This window comes from Erigeron canadensis, chromosome 9 (assembly GCF_010389155.1).
Source record: "Erigeron canadensis isolate Cc75 chromosome 9, C_canadensis_v1, whole genome shotgun sequence".
NCBI lineage: Eukaryota > Viridiplantae > Streptophyta > Magnoliopsida > Asterales > Asteraceae > Erigeron > Erigeron canadensis.
The window spans coordinates 30541108-30565085 of NC_057769.1; the positions used below are offsets into that span (position 1 = coordinate 30541108).

Genomic DNA, 23978 nt, shown 5'->3' on the forward strand with positions numbered 1-23978 from the left:
AGTTTTTAATTTCTATTTTTTTTTTATGAAGAAGAACTCATTATTTTTCTCTTTGTCTATACGATTAGTTAAGGGAGATTTTCAAAATATACCATTTAAGGTATTGAAGTTGTTTATTTGAGTGTCCAAAAAAAAGATAAATATATATCATTAAAGACATTTAATTACTTAATTAAATAAAAGTTCATCAAAAAAAAGGAACTTTAAGTTAATTATAAATATTATTAAATAATAAATGTAAGTGGTAATTTCCGATCAAGCCCGGCTGGGAGGACGAGTAATACAGGCATGGGCCTAAGGTCTAGAAAAGTGAGGTGTACAATTTTCTTTGGTAGGTAATATATATCGGGTTGGTTCAATTTTCTTTGGTAGAAATACACTTGTCCCAATTTCTTTATAAATAGAACATCAATAATAGATTGGTCCTCGTTTTTAGGTGGGTTTGTGATTGTTATGGGTCTCATATGAGTTGGTTTCAATACGCAATTCAGACGGGATTGGCATTTGTGATTGTTCATCCATATTATGTAATATTGATACGCCATTGTTTATATATATATATGATTTCCGCGTGTTAAACAGGAATTAATCAAATTATGGCGTGGTTGTTAAAGTTGCAAAACATTTTATTACTGGATACCCATAAACTTTTTTTAGCTAAACTACATCATTAGTTAATTTTAACAGTTATATACCAAAAAAAAAAAAAAAAAACGATTTTGAAATCGATAACACTATATATTTTCGATCATAGAGTAATACATTTTCAAACGCTAATTACCTCTTTACACACTGATCATATATATCATGATCACTCATATATATATATATATATTATCACTATAAATAATGTTGCATTTGTCCATACTTTTAGTGAGTGTGAACAAATTAAAAATTTTGTTACACTTTTATGTGTGTAAAAATATATAGAATTAAAAGTGTTTAGAAATTTATCCACACTAAAAAATGTATAAAACTAAAAGTTCACACTTTTTAGTGTGGATAAATTTATACACAATGTTTATTTTTATATATTTTTACACACATAAAAATCTGACAAAATTTTTAATTTGTTACTAAAAGTAATAACTTGGGAAATCTACGTACGTACTAAAGATCGATAGTGTTGTAATCCTTGGTTGAAGGTACGAACAAAAGTTTGCATTTCAGTAGTTGTAAGGCAAACACCAATCTCCAAGTCATGGTCCGAATCTTTGCAGGTGTCAATCGATATGGATCCATCATAATCAAGGGAAACAATTTCTTGCTTTTTGGGTTTCCCCCATCCGAAATCCAAATCATAAAATTTGAGCTTTGGTGATCCGGAAACCCCAATTATGGTTGTTGGCATCATCCGGCCGGCGGATGAATTATCTTCCATCATTCGGATTCTATGTGCCACTATACCATCTTTATCAGTTAACATGTTATGTAGATTCTCTCCGAGCAACCTTGCAGCATTTATAAACCCGTCATCTCCGGTTAGAAGAGTGGTTTTTGCTAACGTGAAACTACCTAGAATACAATTACCAAAATACGCCTCTGGGATGGGTTTATCCGCCAAGCGTGTCTTACAATCTATCAAAATAGCAAACAATTCTAACTCATCCTCGCGCGATTTTGCAATGCAACGCCATAGATAAGCACATGTAACCGTAACGGATGATACATATGGTATTCTTGGCTCTTGGGTCCAAACCTTTTTCTTCATTTGATCAATAATAGTGCGTGGCAACACAAACGTGCCACGCACTTTATTCTTCGCACTACTAGATAGGTCAGGTGGTTGATAGCCGCCGTTAAAAAGAGTTTCCACTTTGGCTCCCTTTGAAAACCTTTCATCTAGTTCAGGGTAATTATGAACTACTCTTTCATAAATTGGCAACCTTAAGAATAACTTATTATCTGTGTCGCCGCATCTAGCAATTGTTGTCCACGCTTCCAAGAAACAAAAATGAGTGCTAGCATCACCTAGGCAATGGTGGCTAGTCATTCCAAGAGAGAAACCATGGTCAGGGAAAAGCGTAATCTGAAGCGAAAAGACTGGGATCTTTATTATGTAATCATCAGATACGAGTAGTTTAGAATAGTCTCCGAGTGGTGGTATAAGATGGTGAAACTTATCACAGTTTCTAGGGTGGTTTCCTGTAAGATCTTTGAAATCAAGATTACACTCTGCACAAGTTACCTCGACGGAATCCTCGCCTTCAACATAGCGGATTTGGGGTTCGGTAGCACTAGTAGTACTAGCACGGTACACGATTAAGTTACCAGCAAAAGGGAAAAAATGTTGAAGGGTGATTGATAACGAGTGTTTAAGTTTCGGAACTATAGTTTCGATGAAATCATGTTTAGTGATTGGCGATAGTTCATAGAAGAAAACATGGTGAATTGGGGGCCGAAGAAGGAATAATATGTCAAACGAAGTCAGAGGCAACGACGCGTTGCCTATAGTGGCCGGAGGAGGTGATACTTGGGACTGGTGAAGAACAGTTAAGATCGGTTGATGAGAAGCCATCTGATCTGATGATGCATGCATTGCGAATATAATCTACTGAGCTAACTAAGTTGTATATATACTAGCAGAGACTAAAGATATGCTGATGGCCCTCTAAATTATAAATTGACAATTTATTGAGATTAATATATATAGAGCATGTTTTACTCTTAAATGTACTCCGTATATATTCACGTAAAAGATAAAAATCTAGCCATAAGACATTATATAAGAATTAGAAGGATCAAAACATGTGTGTTATTGTATACAAGCAATAATACCCGTATTATGCGGCGGTAAGATAGTGAGGTTATAGGTCATAGGAGGTGATAAGTCATAGAGTGTGATAGACAAATGCCTTAGTTGTACGGGCTCCGTACTCGGATTTAAAAATTCGTCAGAATTATTTTGAATGACATCTCTAATGAAAGAGCATGAAATTTTAATAACACTCATACAATTTTTATAATTTATCGATACATGGTTTTTGAGATAAAAAATTTTGAATTAATTAGAGGAATAAAATAATTTATGGAGGAAAAAGAAAAAAAATGAGTAGTTGAGATTTAAGGAGAGAGAAAAAATGAGTAGTTGGGATTTAATGGTATTATAGGTATATTAGGTAAAGATGTTTAAATTAGTGGATAAAGAAAGAGGGTATTTTAGATAGTTCAAATCATTTTTTAAAATTTTAAAAAAATGGCAAAATGCTTTATCTTATTTTAATATATACTAAAAGGCAACTGACTTAACCTCAATTAACCAATCACAACTCTTGATTTCTCTAATTTAATTAAATTAGCATATGTCATAATATAATTTATATCTTTTTGTTTTCCATAATCAATTTACACTTTTAGTCCCTTTTAATAAAATAATAATTTTATTAAAATAAAATACATAAAATATATAACTCATGTTTATTCCAAAGATCCAACTAATTAAATAATAAAAAAAATATATTTTTAATAAATAAAAAAAAACTACTTTGTTTACAATTAGTAATTATCCAACTATAATTATAACTTATTCAAGTTATCTTTATATATACTAAAAGACCTAATGACTTATTGACCAATTATCATTCTCGATTTTATACACTTTTAGTCCATTTTAATAAAATAATAATTTTATTGAAATCAAATACATAAAATATAAAACTCATTTTTATCCCAAATATCCAGCTAATTAAATAATAAAAAATATTTTTTTAATAAATAAAAAAAATCTACTTTGTTTACAATTAGCACAATTAGAATTTATCCAACTATAATTATAACTTATTCAATTTATCTTTATATATATACTAAAAGACAACTGACATAGTGACTTATTGACCAATCATAATTCTCGATTTTATTAGATTGACTCTTGCTGATATCATCGTTTAGTTACTTAAATCTACTTTATCAAAATCAAGTAGATATATTTAGATAAATACGATGTCAACCCATATATTATCTACTTTATCAATACCTTTAATTACTTAAATCTAACATTAAAAATATATACTCTGTATAACATTCCGATGAAAACATATATAAATAAGATTGTTTGGTTGTTTTTATCCAACTTAATGATATATATTTGTTATTGGGAATTTGTTAGTGAACAGAAAGAAACAAAAAGTAATGGATTTTGCTTTTATAACATTATCTTTCGAAAAAATAATTAATATTTTATTGCATAATGTTTATCTAATTTGTAATCAGACTATAATTAAGATAATCATAATTATGACAGGTAATTGGAATCAAACTATATTTAGGATACGTATTATTCTCATACAAAATGAACACTACAAATAAAATCATAACACACGAAATCTTTAAGAACCCCACGAACCAGACGCTACTTTTATTGTTCTTAACAACGAAAATAAAATCACTTTTTGCAAGACATTAATGAAAACTTGGTAAATTGTGTAATCAAAATTAAGATATTGCTTCTGAAAGAATTTGTATAAAAGAAACTTACTACACCATCCAGCTATAATATTAGCATTCAGTATTAACATTTGAATATCTGAATTCCTTTATAAGTATATTTTTACATTTAACGTATAAGTATTTTTTTTAGTTTTATATACTAATTCTTATATTAATGACATTATAAAACCCGTATATTTGACATGGGTCTAAAATCTAATAAAATAATATAGATATATACAGATATAGAAGTATACATTAGTACTGATAGTGAACGGTTGAAATCATTAATTATGTAAGAACTTTGAATTTATCCACGCAATGTAGCGGCTTATAATCTTACAGGGAGAACATGTGACAACATGTTTACGTGTTATTAAAAATTAAAATGAATAACTTCTCACATTTTTATGGCACTTTTATGTTGACGTTTATTATCTTTGATATCAATTGATTCGTTTGGATTAATTTATGATGAATACAAACAACAACAAAATTTTATTTTCATACTTCTTGTATTGCATATGCTTCTATATGTATATAAGGTTTGTATGTAATTCTAAATTTTTCCATGAACAATGTGGGATAGATTCACCCTTTAGATATATTAACCTTGCAAAAGTGTAAATAATAAACAGTTGTTTCACTTATTTGCATAAAATCAATAAGTATATGAAATTTCCCAAAATCTATTACGAATTTTGCATTGATACCCAAAATCAATAAGTATATGAAATTTCCAAAATAGAAAGCAACTTTTAAATTCTATCAACTGTAGTCGTGGATATTTTTCTACTCAGATCTTCAATTTGGGAAAAATCGAAAGTTTATAATTTCTGTAATTGATAAAAATCGAAGGATGCTTTCTCATGATAACTGTCATACTTCATCTCTAGATTTATGAAGTTCATGTAAACTTTGTTATGCAAATAATTAAAAAATGGGTTTTGCTAAACGAAACCCTATGGTCTTTCATTAAGATGCATTTAAATAGTTGTACATTTACCATAAAAATCAGGGGTGGACTTTTGATATGGAAACGTACAACCTTTTTATGCATCTTAAGGCTTTATTTAGCATTTTCCTTAAAAAATTAATTTATGTAATTATATTCTGAGAGAATGACGAGTGCTATTGAAGTATTTATCATCTTCAATTACCTCACAAAGTTTCTAAACAAATGATATAATATGTACGCTTAATAATTAAATTTTATGACAAGAAAATCAATACCTAGACGCTGATAGAGTGACTTTTCAAAAAAAAAAATGTTGATAGAGTGACAACAAAATACCAAGCTATATTAGTTCGCTCGACCAATACTCCAGGTGATCTAAGTAAGCGGTAAAAAAGAAGGTAAAATCCAAAAAAAGGGGGCCCATAGCACTGGTCTAAGTTTTTTTTTTTTCCGGTGAATTTTGCTTGAAATTTCATGTCGCGATTCGATAACGAATTAACGATAGGTCTAGCATACGTTGTCTTAACCAGATACGTGCTAGAGAGCTCCTTAAAGTAGAAATGTCTATTTCAAATACCCAATAGAGAAATACTCCTACTAATCCGTCCGAAACACGACGATTAACAGAGGTAAACTCTGACACTTCAGCTCACATTGTTCTTGATCAATCATCGTACAAACATTAAATACCCATACCATGTGCATATGCATTATAAGAAGCAGTCACGATTCAAAAGACAATCATGTCCATATATATGTAAATTGACCACCAATTGATTATTTGATTTAATTTCGACAGCTTCATATTCTACACACAGACACACAATAGATAACTAAATGGCAGTAATACAAATGTGAAGAAAAAAAACAAACAAAAATCATATTTAAGTTTGGCTTTAAACATGTGAGGCTAAAGACCGGGCGAAAACAGACTATAATAGGTCGAACTAAACCTGATCGATCTAGGGTGGGGCTTTGTACTAGCCTTTGAACCGATGATAGGACTGAAATAGGCTACTTCGGGGAGAGTGGTAGACAGAGACATAGCCAGAAATTTTCTCGTGAGGGGGCAATTCAAAAAGTTGTTGTCATAGTAAAACAGTCGTATCTAAGAATGTAAAAAAAAATTGACCCTCAATAGTATTCCGTCCCTCACATGGGGTGTAACACTCATATTTAAAAATGCCAGTTTATTTTGGGAAAAAAGGCCGCATGCATCGGACAAGGTCTTGTTGAATGAAAACATTCAATCATAATGCAAGAAAGCTGGAAAAATATATCTAGTATTTAACCTTTATTTAAACAAAGAAAACTTTTTCTTTAACCTTTATTCATTCTTTCAATTAAAAGTCAAAATAACTCAAGTTTTTTATTGGTAGAGACGAATAAAGCCCAGCCGATCTTGATCTTTGGATTGGTTTTATTTTCGCCTAGTCCAACCCTTTAAAAGAAGACTCGATCTTTGGCATGGTTTTATTTTCGCCCCGCCCGACCATTGGGCAGTTTTTTGGCGGCCTTTTTTTTTGTTGCCAGGTGGACGGGTCTCAGTTCGAGTCAAGGTTAGTTTGGTTTCTTTCTTTTTATCCAAAATGATTTTTTAATTGACGTAAAATTAAACTTCTGTTTAAAATATAGTAAAAGAAATCAAACAAAAAAGTTATCAAGCCTCCGATTTAGAAACTCATATCAAACAAAAGAAACATGTGTGCAACACATGAAGTCATTAATGAATAAGCAAATATTGAATTGAATTTGTATACAAGCATTAGGATGGTGGTTTATTAGTTGGGCATATATCTTTAAAAGGATGATACTCCATAGAGGTCACAAGTTTGATCACTAGTTCCTTAAAAACATATATCCTAATTACTATTGGCTACATACGCTCAATTGATGTGATTCCGAACTCACAAAGCAAATCAACTTTTGAAATTAGTCTGTTTGTAAAACAGTAAAAAAAACTCATAATTACCTTAAACAATTGAACCTGAACCTTATGCAAAACTAGTGACATATGGTTAGCCAATAAACACGTTTAGCCATATGCATATGAAAATTGACATATGGTTGGCCGATAAACACGGTTAGCCATGTATATGCGACGTCCATGTTAAATGGTAGGTAATTAATAAAGAATAATAACCCACGTGACAGAAAACTTGAGTGACAGTCACTATGGACCAATAACACACACCTGGGCCACCATATTTATTGGCTAACCACATGCAAATGCATCAATATAGTTTGGCCCAAACTGAATGATGGCCTTGTGTGGTTGGACGTCACTTAATTTTCAACAATTCTACTTAAATGTTGTTAAAATATTCATATTTTTTTTCTTTGTTATCTATATCTATATTACTTAATAACGAAAATGCACCCCGTACTAAAAAAAGGCTTGCAACTCTTTGACTAACCTACATGTTCAAATTTTTAGGCTAGTTTATTTTACGCATTTATCTTTTCATTTTGGCTAGTTGTTTGTTAGATAAAGGTTAATTTTGACGTTGTAACTCTGTAAGTGTTTCATTAGCTTTTGTCAACATTTATATCATGTTCATTAAAGTATTGACAAAAAGTTCATACGCTTGATGATTGAAATGTTATACTCCGTAATTTATTGAATAATGATAACAATCCTAATACGATGGCTTCAAAACCGATTACATATATACTAGCTATACTATAAACATTATCATCTAACTAAACTATATAATGCTTTGTCTTGTGGTTGGACATCAATTTATCAAATTATATTAAAAAGAATCTACTATAATATGAAATATTTCTTGTTATTGTTGATAATTAATTCAAATTGTATGGCTATTTAAATAGTACTTTTTTGTTGTAATAAACTAAGAATAAGTTTAATATGGGCAAATTCCATCTATTTCAACCTAGAAAACTAAAGACCGGGGCCTTTGTTTTTGGCCTTTCGTTGTTATATACATAAGCTACGAAACGATCATACCATTGATAAAAAAAATGGTATATAAGTTTTTAACATGGGCAGATATTCAACCATCTCGCCCTTAGCGTCCGAATCATCAGGACCGGCTCTGGCACCAAGTTAATAATACCTGCTACAACGTGCGGATATCATGTTAGTGTTTGTATATGAAAGAATTCAAGGTTGGCCTTGTGGAACTGTGTTACTGCACCCTCAAATCAGAACAAGAAATAGTCGTTTCTAAAGCCGAGGACCATAACACTAATAACAAGCAAATGTGTGCATTCGATTTAGATGTGTGCATCAATTTCTACCGTGAAAAATCTGATGTTGACAAGAATATTGTACTTATGGTGTGTGTTTGTTTTTTTTTTTTATCTTATTTGAAGTAGAAAGTGTCTGGGGTGTTTAGTATAATGGAATAGAAAGGGTGGAAAGAGAATGAGAAAGACTTATCATGTTTGATTGCAATAGAGAATGACAAAGAGAATCGAGAAGTGGGAATCGATTCCATTCTCTCCATTCTCTATAAATTGTAGAGAATGGATGAGAATGGAAAAAAAAATATATTTTTTTGTTTTAATGATGTTATATATATTAAATTTAATATTTATTTAAAATTTTGTATTTTTCATATATCTATTCTCTGCTTGTACCAAACGGTGGAATTTATTATCTTTCCAAATATTAATTCTCTTTCCCACTATATTCATTTGATATTACATTTACAATCTCTTTGATTCACTCGTACCAAACACCCCCTTAAGTTCTTAATCCATCAACCTGGCACGTTGGATATGTTATCCTTCTATATGATCATCTTACTTGTAAAACTATCATATAATATCAACAGGGTTGTTAAAGCTTATGCCCATAAGGGTGCAGTTTTACTATTAATTTAGTACATGGACTTAATTACTCTTACTTTTTTTTCCCGAACATTCAGTCGGTATGTAACATTAGAGAAACTTCACCGTATAATGGTGAAACCTTGCACGTATCCTAGACAACGAGATGTTGACTATGGGCCGTTACAAGTATTCGGAGGAAAAAACCCCCAAGACTTACCATTCTTAAGGATCGAACTCAAGACTTTCAGTAAAACTTGGGATGCCTCTGACTAGTTGGACGTTTTCTCTTGTGATAAATACTCAACGTTGATTGTATCGTTCTATATCTTTGGTTTTGAATTCAGATAAAAAAAAATATCACGTGGTGACATGCATGGATTGCTTAAGACTAATAGCCTCATTGTCTAAATCAGCACAATCTCCTACCTTTCATGAGACTCAACCACCACTTAAGATCCAAATGGTGGAAAGTCAAACAGGGGGCTATCTTGTTTTTCCGGTGATCAGTTGATTTTGTGTTTTCCATTTGATTTCGCCGGTACCGGAGCTTTGTTACTTTTTCTTCTTTTTTTTTTTGGTTTCAGGATTTTGCTTCTCAGTCGCCGGAATGGAGCTTGTCAAGTTGTCATACCCGTTGACATAATTATATTTTTTTATCGACCCGTTATATTAATTTAGGCTTATTGATTAATTAAAAGCCCATGAATCTAATTCTAGCCTTCAGTTTAGTGGTTCACATAGCTGGGCCCATTAGTTTTTTCATCCCTATGGTTTTTCGATTTTGCAGTTTTCATTCTTGCCGTTAACTTTTGACCAAAATCCTCCAAGTGGTTTGCATTTCGTCTTTGGATCCATTAACCCATACACGTGAGGGGCATTTATGTCTTTTCACTCATCTTTATGGTTTGTCCCTAACAAACCTCCAAACACGAATTTAATCAAAAATCGAAACAAACCCAAATCAAAACCTATAATACCTGCATATGAGGATCTAATTTAATGCCAGTTAGTAAGGCTAATTTATTTTATTTTATTTTATTTTTTATATATAAAAATATTATAAACTTACTATAATTTATGGAAATATTGAAAATATAATTACAATTCAATTCCTTAAAACATAATACCAAATATGTACTTTATAACAAAATATAAGTTTTAAAAGTTCATAATTACAAAAAAAAAAAAATAACATTCAAGTATATAAAAATAATTTTTAAAAAAATTCAAAAAATCACATGTGATCATAGCAATATTCGTGCACATGTGATCAAGAATCCAAATCTCCACATAATTGTATAACGGATAATAATCCATGCCTTCACACAATTATAAAATTCAAATTTACACATAAGTTATTCAGAAGACAATCAAAAAACAATTTTCATGTAAAGAACAATCATCGGTTGGACTTGATTTGAAAAGTTTTCAAAGGTTCTCGCAAAAAAAAAGTTCTCAAAATAACTTTACCCTATATATATATATATATATATTTGGGATTAGTTTTCTCGAATGTAAGAAACTTTGAACGAATGTCTATAGTAGAAAATAACTAAAGTTGTGTGTATTGTATGTAAACAACTTTGAAATAATGTTTATTGTATGTAAGAATTTCGTTTCAACCAATTACAATCTGACAAGTGACACCTGTATATGATTGTCACGTATGTTTTCTGACATACGTACAATAAACATTTTTTCAAGTTGCTTACATACAATACACATAATTTTAGTTTTTTCCTACTATAGACATTCGATCAAAGATAGTTACATTCCAGGAGACTAATCCCTATATATTTCCCCCATAGTTCTAGCATTGCATATGCTTCTATATTCATAAGGTTTGTATCTAATCCCAAATTTTTCCATGAGCAATGTGGATAGACTCACCCTTTGGGTATATTAACCTTGCAAAAGTGTAAATAATAAACGGTTGTTTGCATAAAATAGTCACGAAGTTTACATTAATACCCAAAATCAAGTATATGGTATTTCCAAAATAGAAAGCTAACTTTTGATTTCTGGCAACTGTAACTTTAGATATTTCACTCAATTTTTGATTCGGGAAAAATAGAAAGTTAATATCTGTAATCTATACTACTATATAAAGCAAACTGCTCTTCCCCTTTAAGTAATTAAGAACCTAAAATGACCATATTACCCTTCTTATTTATTCACTAATTTAAACATCTTTACCTATATACCTATAATACCCTTAATAAAATAAACTACAATATAGATTCTCCAATCCTTAAATAACCATATTAACCCTTACCGCCGCACATCATCGCCACAATTGCCGCAGCCACACCTTTATCGTTACCACCATCACCGCTGCATCGCGTGGGCACCCCGACTCGTTAATAATAATCGAAAGATGCTTTCATTTTTAAATAATTCTCATACTTGATTTCTAGATTTATGAAGATCATGTAACCAATTTATCTAATTAAATTCTCGGAAAATGACGGGTGCTGTTGCAGTATTTATCATCTTCCCTCACAAAGTTTTTAAACAAAAGATGAGTAATATATACGCTTAATAATTAAACGAGCATGGTACCCGTGCAATGCGGCGGCAGTGGTTGGGAAGACGGTCTAGTGGTGTCGGTGATGGTACTATTCGTGGTGGTGGCGGTGTCAAGTGGTGTAGGTTGATATAATTGTGATTGAAAGTCCCTTTTCCACCGGATCCAACGAGATTAAGTATCTAATGTATAAGTGCAGGAATTCTTATACAAAAGCAATCAACAACACGAACACGAATATGAATTAGAATCGTATATTACTTCAGTAAATGCAATTACAAATAAGATACCAAGTTCGTAATATCAAATTATGAAAACAAAACGATTGGAAGATTAACCTTAAACATAAGGTTTAATCTCTATTAATATTAAACTAATTGACTAGTTGGGCCTCGAGAATCATGGACCGAACCCATCTCGTATAACCATTCAAGCTCGAGAGGTCGAGCTCGACCAAGTCAACATAGGGTTGACCAACTCGAGTTTGACTTTATTACATAAACTAAAGACTCAAAACAACATTTCACGGATGCTGTTGTCACTAGGAAATGCACCAATAAACTCCCCCTTGACATCAGCATCTTGAAATCTTCAACAGTCTTCAAAATCTTTAGAATCTTCAGCAGTCTTCAAAATCTTCAGAATGTTCAACAGTATTCACAATCTTCAAACATATTTGGCATACATCTTAAATTTCAATAAATGTTTCACCATTAATTGATATTGTTGAACTAATCTTAGACTACAACCTATGGATATCATCTCAGTATTGTCTAATTTCGCAAGGTCTTTCTTACACAAATTAGCCAAATGAAAAGGCTCATAGACTCTGAGAAGCTCATTTGAATCACCATCTTCAGCCACAGCTTTAAAAGATTTGACATCCATCCTCCAAAACTTCATATTTAACAACATATTCGGCTTCAACTTTTTCATCGGAACTTCCTTCAAGCATTCAATTTCATTAAAAACTATTCGTCCTTTAGGCTTTTTAGTAATAGGTTCAACTTCATTTGGTTTAACTAATAATTGACCTCTCTGAGGACGAAAATGTCGATAACATCCTTCACGTGCTTCCCTCTTCATCAATTCAACAAAATAATTAGCAAGTGGACTATTGTCATAAGTGTAAAAAGGCACTTTTGTAAAATCAACAAAATTCATTTTTGACAACGTACTCAATGCTTTCTTACTTGGTGGAAAATACATGACACCAGAAGTTCTTGAAACTTGAAAGAGGTGCATGAACTCAATATAAAACTTTTTATTCTTATGGGACAAAAGACTTAGGTCTATTTTATCAAAATAACAAGTCCCAAGTAATCAAATAAAACACTATCCGATAAGTGTTTAATGATAAATCACATACTAGATACATGTGGAATTGAATTAATCAAGAAGACCCAGAAGAACATTTATGAAGACAACGTTGTGTGCATAGCTCAGATCAGAGAGCTCTACATCATAGGTGACAGACTAAAGCACATCTCACCAAAATTCTTTTCAACTTATGATCTACAAAGAAATGAGAGTGATGTACAAAAAGCCAAGTCAAGTGATAACCTACTATCTATCTACAAGTCCTTATCTGAAAGCAGTTCGAGCAGTTGTCAATATAAGATCGGGTTTCGAAGATTGAAAGACGCATGTTGAATTGAGGGGGAGCATTGTACACATTGCACTCTTTTTCCCTTAACTAAGCTTTATCCTACTGGGTTTTCTTAGTAAGGTTTTAATGAGACAAACATAACAATTAGTATATAATGTGTAAAAATATATATATTTGAGGGGGAGTGTTATATACAAATATATATAGCCATATGTATTTACCATTATACCCTAGTAATTAGTCTATATATATATATAGGGGTCTTAACCCTAATTCTTGTAACACATAATAAGATATGCTATTCTTTTCCCTCTAACTCTCTTCTCCATCACTATCTTTTTCATCTATATTGTTAATCATTGTTTAGATTGTTGATCCAAGATCAATCATATTTCTAACAGTGTACCGTTAATTAGTTCTCTAATCAATTAAGGGAAGATTAATTAGCTTCACGTTGAAACTGGTTGATTGATAGAGAGTTGATTACAAGTACATAAATCTCGATTGATCTTTAGTTGCACACGTAAATAAATACCAAAATACATTTGATTATTTGAAATATTATGAACATAATTAATTTGGGAAGTCTACTAAAGGTAGAGTTGTAATCCTTGGTTGAAGACACGAACAAAAGTTTGCATCTCAGTAGTCGTAAGGGAAACACCGATCTCCAAGTCACCGTTCGATTCTTTGCATGCGTCAACCGACATGGATCCGGTACCATAATCAAGGGAAACATTTTCTTTTTTTTTTCAGTTTGCCCCGTCCGAAATCTAAATTGTAATATTTGAGCTTTGGTGTTCCGGAAACCGCAATTATGGTTGTTGGCATCCCGGAGGAGAACAAATTATCTTCCATTCGGATTCTATGTGCCACTATACCATCTTTATCGGTTAACATGTTATTGAGATTCTCTCCGAGCAACCTTGCAGCATTTATAAATCCATCACGATCTCCAGTTAGAAGAGCGGTTTTTGCTATACTTACACTTGTTATAACACGTACAATTACCAATGTAGGCCGCTGGGATGGGCTTATCCATGCGCGTCCTACAATCTATCGGGATACCAAGCATTTCTAACTCATCCTTGCGTGATTTTGCAATACAAGTCCACATATAAGCACATGTAACCGTGAGAGATGATACATATGATATCCTTGGCTCTTGAGTCAGGGCCCTTTTTTTCATTTGATCAATAACGTTGCGTGTCAATACAAACGTGGCACGCACTTTATTCTTTATACTAGATAGGTTTGATGGTTGATACTCACCGTTAAAAAGAGTTTCGACTTTTGCTAGGTTTAAAAACCTTTCATCAAGTTCGGGATAATTGACTACTCTTTCATAGAGTGGCAAACTATCATTATTATTATTAGCTAATAAGAATATATTATCGCTACCGCATCTAGCGATTGATGTCCACGTTTCCAAGAAATGAAAATAACTGCTAGCTAGCATCAACGAGGCTGTGATGAGTAGTCATTCCAAGAGAGAAACCATGGTCAGGGAAAAGTGTAATCTGAAGCGAAAAGACTGGGATCTTTATTATGTAATCATCAGATACGAGTAGTTTAGAATAGTCTCCGAGTGGTGGTATAAGATGGTGAAACTTATCACAGTTTCTAGGGTGGTTTCCTGTAAGATCTTTGAAATCAAGATTACACTCTGCACAAGTTACCTCGACGGAATCCTCGCCTTCAACATAGCGGATTTGGGGTTCGGTAGCACTAGTATTACGGTATACGATTAAGTTACCAGCAAAAGGGAAAAAATATTGAAGGGTGATTGATAACGAGTGTTTAAGATTCGGAGCAATAGTTTGAATGAATTCATTTCTAGTGATTGGCGATAGTTCATAGGAGAAAACATCGTGCATTGGACGCCGGCGAAGGTGTATCGTGTCAAAGAAAGAAAGTGGCAACTTGGCGTTGCTTACGGTGGCCGGAGGTGGTGATACTTGACACTGTTGAAGAATAGTCAGTATTGGATGATGAGAAGCCATCTGATTGATGCATTTGCGATTGTACTCGATCAGTTAAGAGATATACTCGTTCTATATTTATATACCAGTTATGATCGATAAAATTACAATACAATTTTGGTAGCTCTTATTTTAATATCCACACGGAATTCACGTTGCACCATTGCCGGCCAGTTGTGATCAAAATATATAATATATTTTTGTATCAAAGTTGTTTATAGTTCTATATTGATTGATTAGTTGATTCAGTGGATACATGCTTACAAGGAAAACGAGATAAAAAGCAAGTTAATAATTCCAATAATATATCACTCCTACTAATATGATGTGACAATTTCTTTTTTATTACTCGATAGACGTATGTAAGCATGTTTTAGGTAAACTACACCATAAATTAGTCACATTTAACAGGTTTTATGTTAGGAATCGAGATTCATTTGTCCAAAATTTAACTAGACTGTTGATTTTATTATAAACAAATTAACATTTTTACGAACAGTTGATTTTATATCTTCCATCTATACTTGAACCAAACCAATGGGTGAATCTCGTATTGTGTTGCTGCCTGCCTTTTACATTGTTCGGACACACGATTCCGATGGTTGACATAGCAAAGCTGTTAGCCTCTCGAGGCTTAAAAATCACCGTCATCACTACTCGATCATTTGCTCATTGCTTCGATAAATCAATCTAGCAAACCATAAACTATACTCATAACCAAATCACTCTCCATATCATAGAATTGAACCACCTAATGGGACCCAACTTTCTTGATCCTATTTCAAGTACTCAAGAACCTGTTGATGAGCATGCAATTCCTTAAACAATACCAACCAATTCAAATTGCATCATTGCTGATATGTCTTATGCATGGTCTACAAAAGTTGCAGCAAAATTTAACATTCCCCAAATCTTTTTTGATGTGTTTGGGCTCTTTCAACGACGTGTCAATGAGGTAATAAGAATTCACAAGCCTAAGAAAACTGTTTCATCTGATTGAGAATCGCTTATTGTCCCTCATCTTCCTCACAAGATCATGCTATCTAGAAAGCCAATACCTGACCTTGAACAAGAAAAGTTCAAAGAATGCAGAAGATCTCGAAAGAGGGGAGAAATCAGTCATTGATCAACATGAATGTTCTAAATGGTTGGATTCAAAAACACCTAATCCTGTAATTTTCGTAAGTTTTAGATCAACAGGGAAGGTTGGGAGTTGCCAACTTTATGAGATTGCTATGGGGCTTGAAGCATGCATGCAATCATGACTTCATTTGGGTTATTAGGAACGATCAAGAAACATTACTTCTGACTAAAGGATTTGAGGATTTTAAAGGGTTAACTTGGGCGCCAAAAGTGTTGATCCTTGTCCATGTTTTAGTCGACGGGTTCATGACCCATAACAGTAGTTGGAATTCAACGTTGGAAGGTGTATATGGTGGGGTAGCAATGGTGACCTAGCCGACATCTACGGAGCAGTTAAGTGTTGATCCTTGTCCATGTTTCCGTCAACGGGTTGTAAAATTAGTTAAACTTTATATAAAACTTGAGACTAACACGAGATGATTCAACCACAAGTTCAAAATATACCGAAATAGCCATATGATTGATAGATAACTACTTACATAAATAGTTTATACATAAAATAAAATAGATTTAGAATAAACACAACTAATTTTGAACAAACCCCTAAACATGTAAAACGATTACATCTCAAGAGAGTATTGTGAGATTACAGTAAGAAAATAATTTGGGGAATGTTAGAATTCCTAAGGGCGCGTTTGGTTCGCGGAATGTTTTTGGAAGGAATGGAATCTTTCAAAGGAATTGGAATCTGAAGGAATGGAATTTGACGGAATGTTTTTGATTTTTTGAAGATTCAAGTGAGGGACGGAATGAGATTCTTTCCCCCATCCCCAAGGAATGGAGATTCCATCAAATGAGGGAATGTTAACATTCCAACGGAATGTGATTCCTCCATCTTTAACCAACCAAACACACTAAGGAATGGAATTCAATTCCAATTCCATCAGATTCCATCAAATTCTGTGAACCAAACGCGACCTAAATGGGTATGGCTGCGTATATAAAGAGCAGTAAGAAACAAGTCCAGTCCCTCAAGTATAGAAAACAATATTCTAGTCCCTCAGCTTCAATCTTCTATTTCCTTACAGCTTCAGCCCTCCATCTTCAAGTATTGACAAAATCCTCCCAAAGCATACCTGCTACTCATCATAGAGAATAAGTATCCACATTTAAGTTGCTAAAATAACACGAGTTCATGACCCATAACTGTTGGAATTCAACGTTGGAAGGTGTATATGGTGGGGTAGCAATGGTGACCTGGCCGACATCTATGGAGCAGTTTGGAATGCAAAACTGGTAGCCAATGTTTTAACAATCGTGATCTCAATTGGGGACTTGGAGTGGAGTGGGAATTCAAATATTATTGAAGGTGTGAAAAGAGAGGTGATCAAGGAAGCCATGGAAAGGGTCATGGGGGACGAAGTAGGGAATCAAAGGAGAAAGCGGGCTCAAGTACTCAAGGAATACGCAAAGCAACTGCTAAAGTGGGTGGATCATTGTCCACAGATTTAACTGCTTTCATAGAAGAGATGAAAGCAATAAAATCTGATAATTGCATACTTTAGTAGAAAAAATGAATACAATGAGATCGGAAAACAATGATAGCTAAGGACATGTGACACATTTGAGGGTAAGATTAATGTAAAAACCAAACTTAAAACAGAACCATGAGAACCACTAGTTTCTCTCCCTCTTTCTTATTTTTGAGAACCACTAGTTTCTCTCCCTCTTTCTTATTTTTAGTGTGGTTTTTTAATTTTTGTTTTTTGAATTTGTTTTTTAGTTTTTTATTTTCTTTTAATAAAAACTCCTTCCAAAATAAAAAAATTGTAATGTGTTAAAAACGTATGGATACGGTACAAGGGTTGTTTTTATTCATTCTAAAGAGGTTGTCACTAGACCCATATGGGAATGCTATGAATTTGATAAGCGGCGATCCAATAAACAGTGGTAGTTGGATACGGTACGGGCATAGCCCTTAACTCTAACTTAAAGATGGTTTTTTAGTGGTTCTAACAGTTCTCTTCATTATTTTGGTTCTCACTTGATCACTTCTCTAATATACATTTTGACATTTTGTAACCATATACATTCAGTAGTACTTCAAAACATATGGAACAAAAAGAGTGTGAACAAATTCTAACCCGACCCATTTTTACTTGCTCCTGAAATTACCCATTTTGACAATTTACCTAGGTTGCATACATAATTTGCCTATGCATCGTCCAAATAAATACAATGTAATTGCCAAGGTAAAACAGTCGCCATCGCAATTGAAAGATGAATAAAAAACTTCACTGAAACTAGTACCCAATGTCTTTATAGATGATGAGAATTCAAAAGATTTGGTTATAAAAAATACAGCAAATATGAACCAATTTCCATTGTTATATATACAAAACAAGTTGAAATTACCAGGCACTAGAGGGGATCATTTCATCTTCATAAGTTTCAGCCACCTGCAAATGATTCTTAAAGAATTGGTCTCCTATATTGATGGAATTTTGCGGCTACTCGTAGATAGGAAGGTCGGTTTTTGGTTGTTTGTTGTACAAGTAGCTTTCTTGATCTTCAAATGAGTTGCTGCTGCTACTCGCTACTGTTACTATTTGATTGTTGCTAGATGTCATTTTCATAAAGTAACTATGCCTGCAAAAAACGTATGTACCACACATCTTTGATCAAGAAATATTAAATTATAGGTGGCACTTTTGACGCATTAAGTTACATGAGTGTCAATTTGGGTTATGCTATCTTTAAAAGGTCAAAACGAGTAAACAAAAAAACAAAGATAAAAACAGAAGACTCAAATAATTTATGTTTAACAGGTCAAAACGTTTAAACCAAAAAACAAAGATAAATACATAGGGCAATGGATCAAACATGATATACTTCTAATGCATACAGCATTCTAAAAAGTTTTACTCAGGCCGCCTCCAACCTTCGCTTAACCTTCTCATACCCATATTTGGAGACATGGAGAAGAAAAAGGTGAAGAAATTGGTTTTACCAGATATCTAGAGAAAGGGGAAACTTTTGAAGCAAACAACTTTTCCACCATGTTTGGAGAAACACTAAACACTCCAAAAAACTATTTCATCATTTTTAAGTTTTTCGTCATTATGTTACTCTATATGTTATTATTATTATTATTAGCTTCTTAATTATTTCAAGTAAACAATTTGGTTACTTTAGTGTTTAAAAACTGATTTAGTGCTAAAGAATTTGTGTAGTGGTCTTCGCAGTGGATGGTTGGAGATGACTTAATTTGAAGGAATAATAATGTTTTGAGATCCTAAAGTTTTCTCCAAGTATGACGATGGAGGTGGTGTAATAAGTTTTAGCATTCATATTCATTTATCACACCGAATATCAAGGAAAATGTCTTTCGAATTATATTTGGCCAAAAGGTGTTTCAGATTAACCCAACCATACAAATTGTCATCTTTGACTTGTTGGCCAACCTCCCAAGCGGCCCAGTCTGACTAAAAATTAAAAAATTTATATCAAACTGGATATACAAAATACCATCGAGAGTCAATAGTCAATTCAGGATGAAATGCAGTTGCTAGTAGATTGCCCTGCTTCACAGCTACAATTACTTTGCTGTCGGACTCAATAATCCCCTAAACAATAAGAGTCGCCACTTTAAAATTATAAATACAAATTTGGTAACCAGATTGCACACTATCACAACTACCAGCAAAAACACGTGTACACTAGGTAGTCATTATACTAAAGGGCATTTAGCTTACCGGCATTATACTAAGGTTCAAACTTCAAATCTCACTTGAGCAGAGAGTCGAGACAATTGGTGTAATTATTACGTGGTTGTAAATCATTGCAATTCCAAAAAAAATGTAGGTAGTCAATTCTACATCTACTTTGAATTCAATTGAAAAATATGTTTTCAAGACAAAAAAAAAAGTGCAAACATATCTCTTTTGGCTCTGAAGAAGTAGTCTAAGGGTCTGTTTGGCAAAACTAGTTGATGGCTGTTAACTGGTAGCTGAAAGCTGGTAACTGAAAAAAAAGTTTACAAAGTACTTGGCAGAGTAGCTATAGCTTTTGATAAAAAAAAAAAACGTAAAATGACAATGATGGACATAAATAAAAATATTTAATACTAAACATGTATATGTAAATTCTTTTTCAATTAAATATATATAAAAAAAAAAACTTAATTTGTTTTCTACAAATATATATGAAAATGAATATAAAAGTCATTAAAAAAACCTCGAAGCTACCTATATGATTTCAAATACACTGTTGTGTTGGCTTTTATCATCAACCACGTCACCACTTTGTTGGTTTTTAGCGATATATACATATATTTTTAACACAACTTACTTTGAAGATGGCGATAGAAACAGAAGCAGACTAAGTTTCACAGCATAGATTTTATCATACCCTTGAAGGTTATCTAATTAATTTCATGAAGTAAAAGCTTGTAGCTTCTTTAAACGCTACAAACACTAGTGTTTCATCAAGAGGCTTTTTCTTCCAATTTATCTGCTTGATCTTTCTAACCAAACAAGGTTTTTCATTAGATAGAAGCTTTTTTCTTAAAAGCTTAAAGCTTGAAGCTCTTAAAAGCTCCTCGCCAAACACACCCTAAGTCCAAAATTTGTTTGCACTTTGCATTGCTTCTTCATCAATACATAACAATGGAAATTTTAATAGCATAAGTTGCTTTATGCATGCGATTATGTCATACAGCATAAGATACTTTATAAGGGAAATTTCATGTATCATGAAACAAAAAAGCATTACCTCTTGAAGAGAAGAATCGGCATCAACTGTTTTGGTTGACTGGATAGAAATAGAAGCCAGCACTTCCACATCTGGTCCCACTTCAAGGATTGCAGGAGCACGAATAAAAACAGCACGAAAACTTGGTGGCCCCCCTTCTTTAGAAGCAAGATCTGGTACAGGAATCTCGGCCTCAAAGCTCTGAATCTGTATATGATATTGAAATTAAGTAAAATACATGAACCAATATAAAAATATTCATTCATATTCCTGTTAAGCAGAATTCATGACTAAATAGAGATGATACTTGCCTGACTACCAAAGAAATTACGATGGACTGTACAATCAAGCCCTCCAACAAGCTCCTGTCCTCCGGTTTTCTGTCCTGAAAGAAAGTGTGGTACAGTTCAGATTCAAGAATCAAGTTAAATCATAAGTGTTGGCTCCCCAAATACGCATGGTAAATCTTGAAGCTAATAGCATGGTGGAAATCCAAACACAATTACACTGCACTGAATTCGAATAAAAGTAGATCTATCTCATATATAGAGGTGAGTTTTTAGATCCATTTTCATGTAAAAAATCGATTTATGTTTTATCTCAAAAAGGTAAACCCGATAATTGCTAAGAAACCGGGTCAAAAGTCACCCAAAATGTATCTTTCAAGCGTAAAACCTCCTGAAATTACTTCACTGAAAAAAAGTTTCAAGTCACATCAGGTAACTGCAAGATGTGCCTTTTGAAAATTTGGAAAAAAGAGACTTCAGGTCAACCCAGCCTGACCCATTTCAACATGTACCTAAAAACAGTTACCCATTTAACATGTTGCCCTTCTCACCCAATTTGACACCTTCACTCATATTGAATGTATTCACGAGTCCGATATGATGGAATTATAGGGAAATAAGATCTCACCAGTTGCTTTGTTTGCCAAGAATATAAGACCAGCACATGTTCCCCAAACTGGTTTTCCCATTTTTACGAACTCACGAAGCGCGGGAAACTGCCACCAACATATCAATTCAACTCAGAAATAAGGAAACATGATCAAAAACCAACCATGCAAAAGTTAAAAGGTTTATCCTTGTCATATATTAGCATATTGTATTAATTTATTATAAATTATTTTATTTAGGGATATTTTATAATCAGGAAAGTATTAGTAGGATCTTATTTAATTAGTATAAATCAAGGGAGTAGCATAGTTTGCCATTATAAAAAGCAAAAGTTTAAGTAACCAAAGGTGTCGCAGTCAGGGGTGTCCATGTCCCAGACGACTTTGGCCTCCTTGCCTCCACGTAGGGTTTGAAACCCTAAGGGTGCAGGCAGTGGGACAGCGGGGAATATAGTGGGATTCATCCTTATACACGGAGGACTACTAGGGTTGAATTTATTTCAGCCTAATGGGGAAGGGTTATGGTCACAGAAGAAGAGTTGTGACCTATGTGGAAACATAATGCCATAATGGGGAGCGGGAAATGAATCGGGTAAATTGCCGTCTTGGGAAATTAAAGATGGCTGAGATGGGCGAGCATGATGATGGCTGCCACAATCTACAGCATGTCACAAACCTAACAAGGGAAACGGACCTGACGTGTTGAATTGATGCTAGACCTATAATAATATGTGGGTTTGGGAATGGGTTTGAACTTTGAAATCACTAATATTAGGCCCTGAAACTATTAGAGAATCTCTATCCTATATATTAGGTCAAATGAGTTTGTACATGTATAGTAAGATAGAAGTCAAAAGCTGTTAACACATTGAGGACCATATCTTTTTGAGGCGGGGAGTAATATGACTCTTATCATTTAGCAGATTGTATTAGGTTTACAGTACATTTCAATAAGACAGTAAGTTACAGACTATTATTTAGATTCATTTTCAAGCATTTGACCCCCTTTCCTAAAACAAGTAGCACTCATATAATTACATATCATACATGACATTTGTGGCCAATGAGCTCTTGGTCTAGTGGTTCAATTGGAAGAGATGGGAGGCCGTTGCCTCCCCGAAGGTCCCGGATTCAAATCCGGGCATTGGCGTTTGATTACTAGCAACTAACATTTGCCGTCCATTTTTTAAAAAATCATACATGACTTTTTGTCAAACACTTAGAGTGCAAAAGTAACACTCGACATAAATCATCATAAAAATATAATACGAGTAATAATTATAATCATATATATACATATATGTATATATATATGTATGTATAGATTCAGACCAGATTGTGCAACTCAGCAAGCTTAGCCATAGTAGTGCTTTCGCCACCAGGGATAATGAGAGAAGTAATATTCTCGAGCTGTTCAGCTTTCCGTATCTCCACACCTTTCACCCCAATCCTCCTTAACGCTACAAACACACACATGCCATATACACTTATATATATTAATATTAAGATTATGTATATGTATGATAGATATAGATAGATATAGATATAGATAGAGAGGGATGTACCGGCGATGTGTTCATTGAAAGAACCTTGTAAAGCAAGAACACCCACCGCCATATTTATTCAAATGGGATTGATATTTTGGGTGTGTGTCTGTGAGAAAAGAAAGAAAACGAAATGAAATTAAAAAAAAAAAAAAGGCTGCGGTAGTGAATTTCAGTTAGTGGCGGGCTTGAGTCTTGTGTCGCCGTGTATGACCTTGAGTCACTCGATTTCCACGTGAACGGATGGATCGGATCTCTCATATTTATGGTCGGGGGTTCGACTCCAAGGCCCTTTTGTGCACCCCACTATTTTATTTTATTTTTCCTTTGGACGCTAGTAGAGTCTTCGTGTGCATACTTCATAGTGACGGTAGTGAATACTCGTATATCGATATTAGATTC

General features: G+C 33.3%; 2 protein-coding genes and 2 pseudogenes across 2 annotated transcripts; 1 reads left to right on the forward strand and 3 right to left on the reverse strand.

The window, feature by feature from the left end:
- Positions 1 to 1007: 1007 nt before the first annotated feature.
- Positions 1008 to 2575, reverse strand: LOC122582076 (malonyl-coenzyme A:anthocyanin 3-O-glucoside-6''-O-malonyltransferase-like). The gene has a single exon (XM_043754427.1). It carries the CDS (start codon positions 2537 to 2539, stop codon positions 1100 to 1102), a length of 1440 nt encoding a protein of 479 aa, XP_043610362.1. The 5' UTR covers positions 2540 to 2575; the 3' UTR covers positions 1008 to 1099.
- An 11335-nt stretch (positions 2576 to 13910) lies between these two features.
- LOC122580829 lies at positions 13911 to 15323 on the reverse strand (annotated as a pseudogene).
- Positions 15324 to 15624: 301 nt separating this feature from the next.
- Positions 15625 to 17950, forward strand: LOC122583553 (annotated as a pseudogene).
- Positions 17951 to 18678: 728 nt separating this feature from the next.
- LOC122581820 (probable pyridoxal 5'-phosphate synthase subunit PDX2) lies at positions 18679 to 23720 on the reverse strand. The gene is made up of 7 exons (XM_043754113.1): positions 23598 to 23720; positions 23365 to 23492; positions 22053 to 22140; positions 21449 to 21522; positions 21159 to 21344; positions 19914 to 20011; positions 18679 to 19034 (listed from the first exon to the last, which is right to left on the reverse strand). The coding sequence occupies exons 1-7, from the start codon at positions 23647 to 23649 to the stop codon at positions 18896 to 18898; spliced, it is 765 nt and encodes a 254-aa protein (XP_043610048.1). The 5' UTR covers positions 23650 to 23720; the 3' UTR covers positions 18679 to 18895.
- Between the last annotated feature and the right edge of the window lie 258 nt (positions 23721 to 23978).

Excerpts from the sequence above, each read along its gene's own strand:
- LOC122581820 (XM_043754113.1), bottom strand. The coding sequence starts at position 23,649 with ATGGCGGTGGGTGTTCTTGCTTTACAAGGTTCTTTCAATGAACACATC. Across the intron at positions 22,141-23,364 it reads TTGCTGAGTTGCACAATCTG|TTTCCCGCGCTTCGTGAGTT; the intron begins GTCTGAATCTAT and ends TGTTGGTGGCAG. Across the intron at positions 20,012-21,158 it reads CCGATTCTTCTCTTCAAGAG|GGGATTATTGAGTCCGACAG; the intron begins GTAATGCTTTTT and ends CTTATTGTTTAG.
- LOC122582076 (XM_043754427.1), bottom strand. The coding sequence starts at position 2,539 with ATGCATGCATCATCAGATCAGATGGCTTCTCATCAACCGATCTTAACT.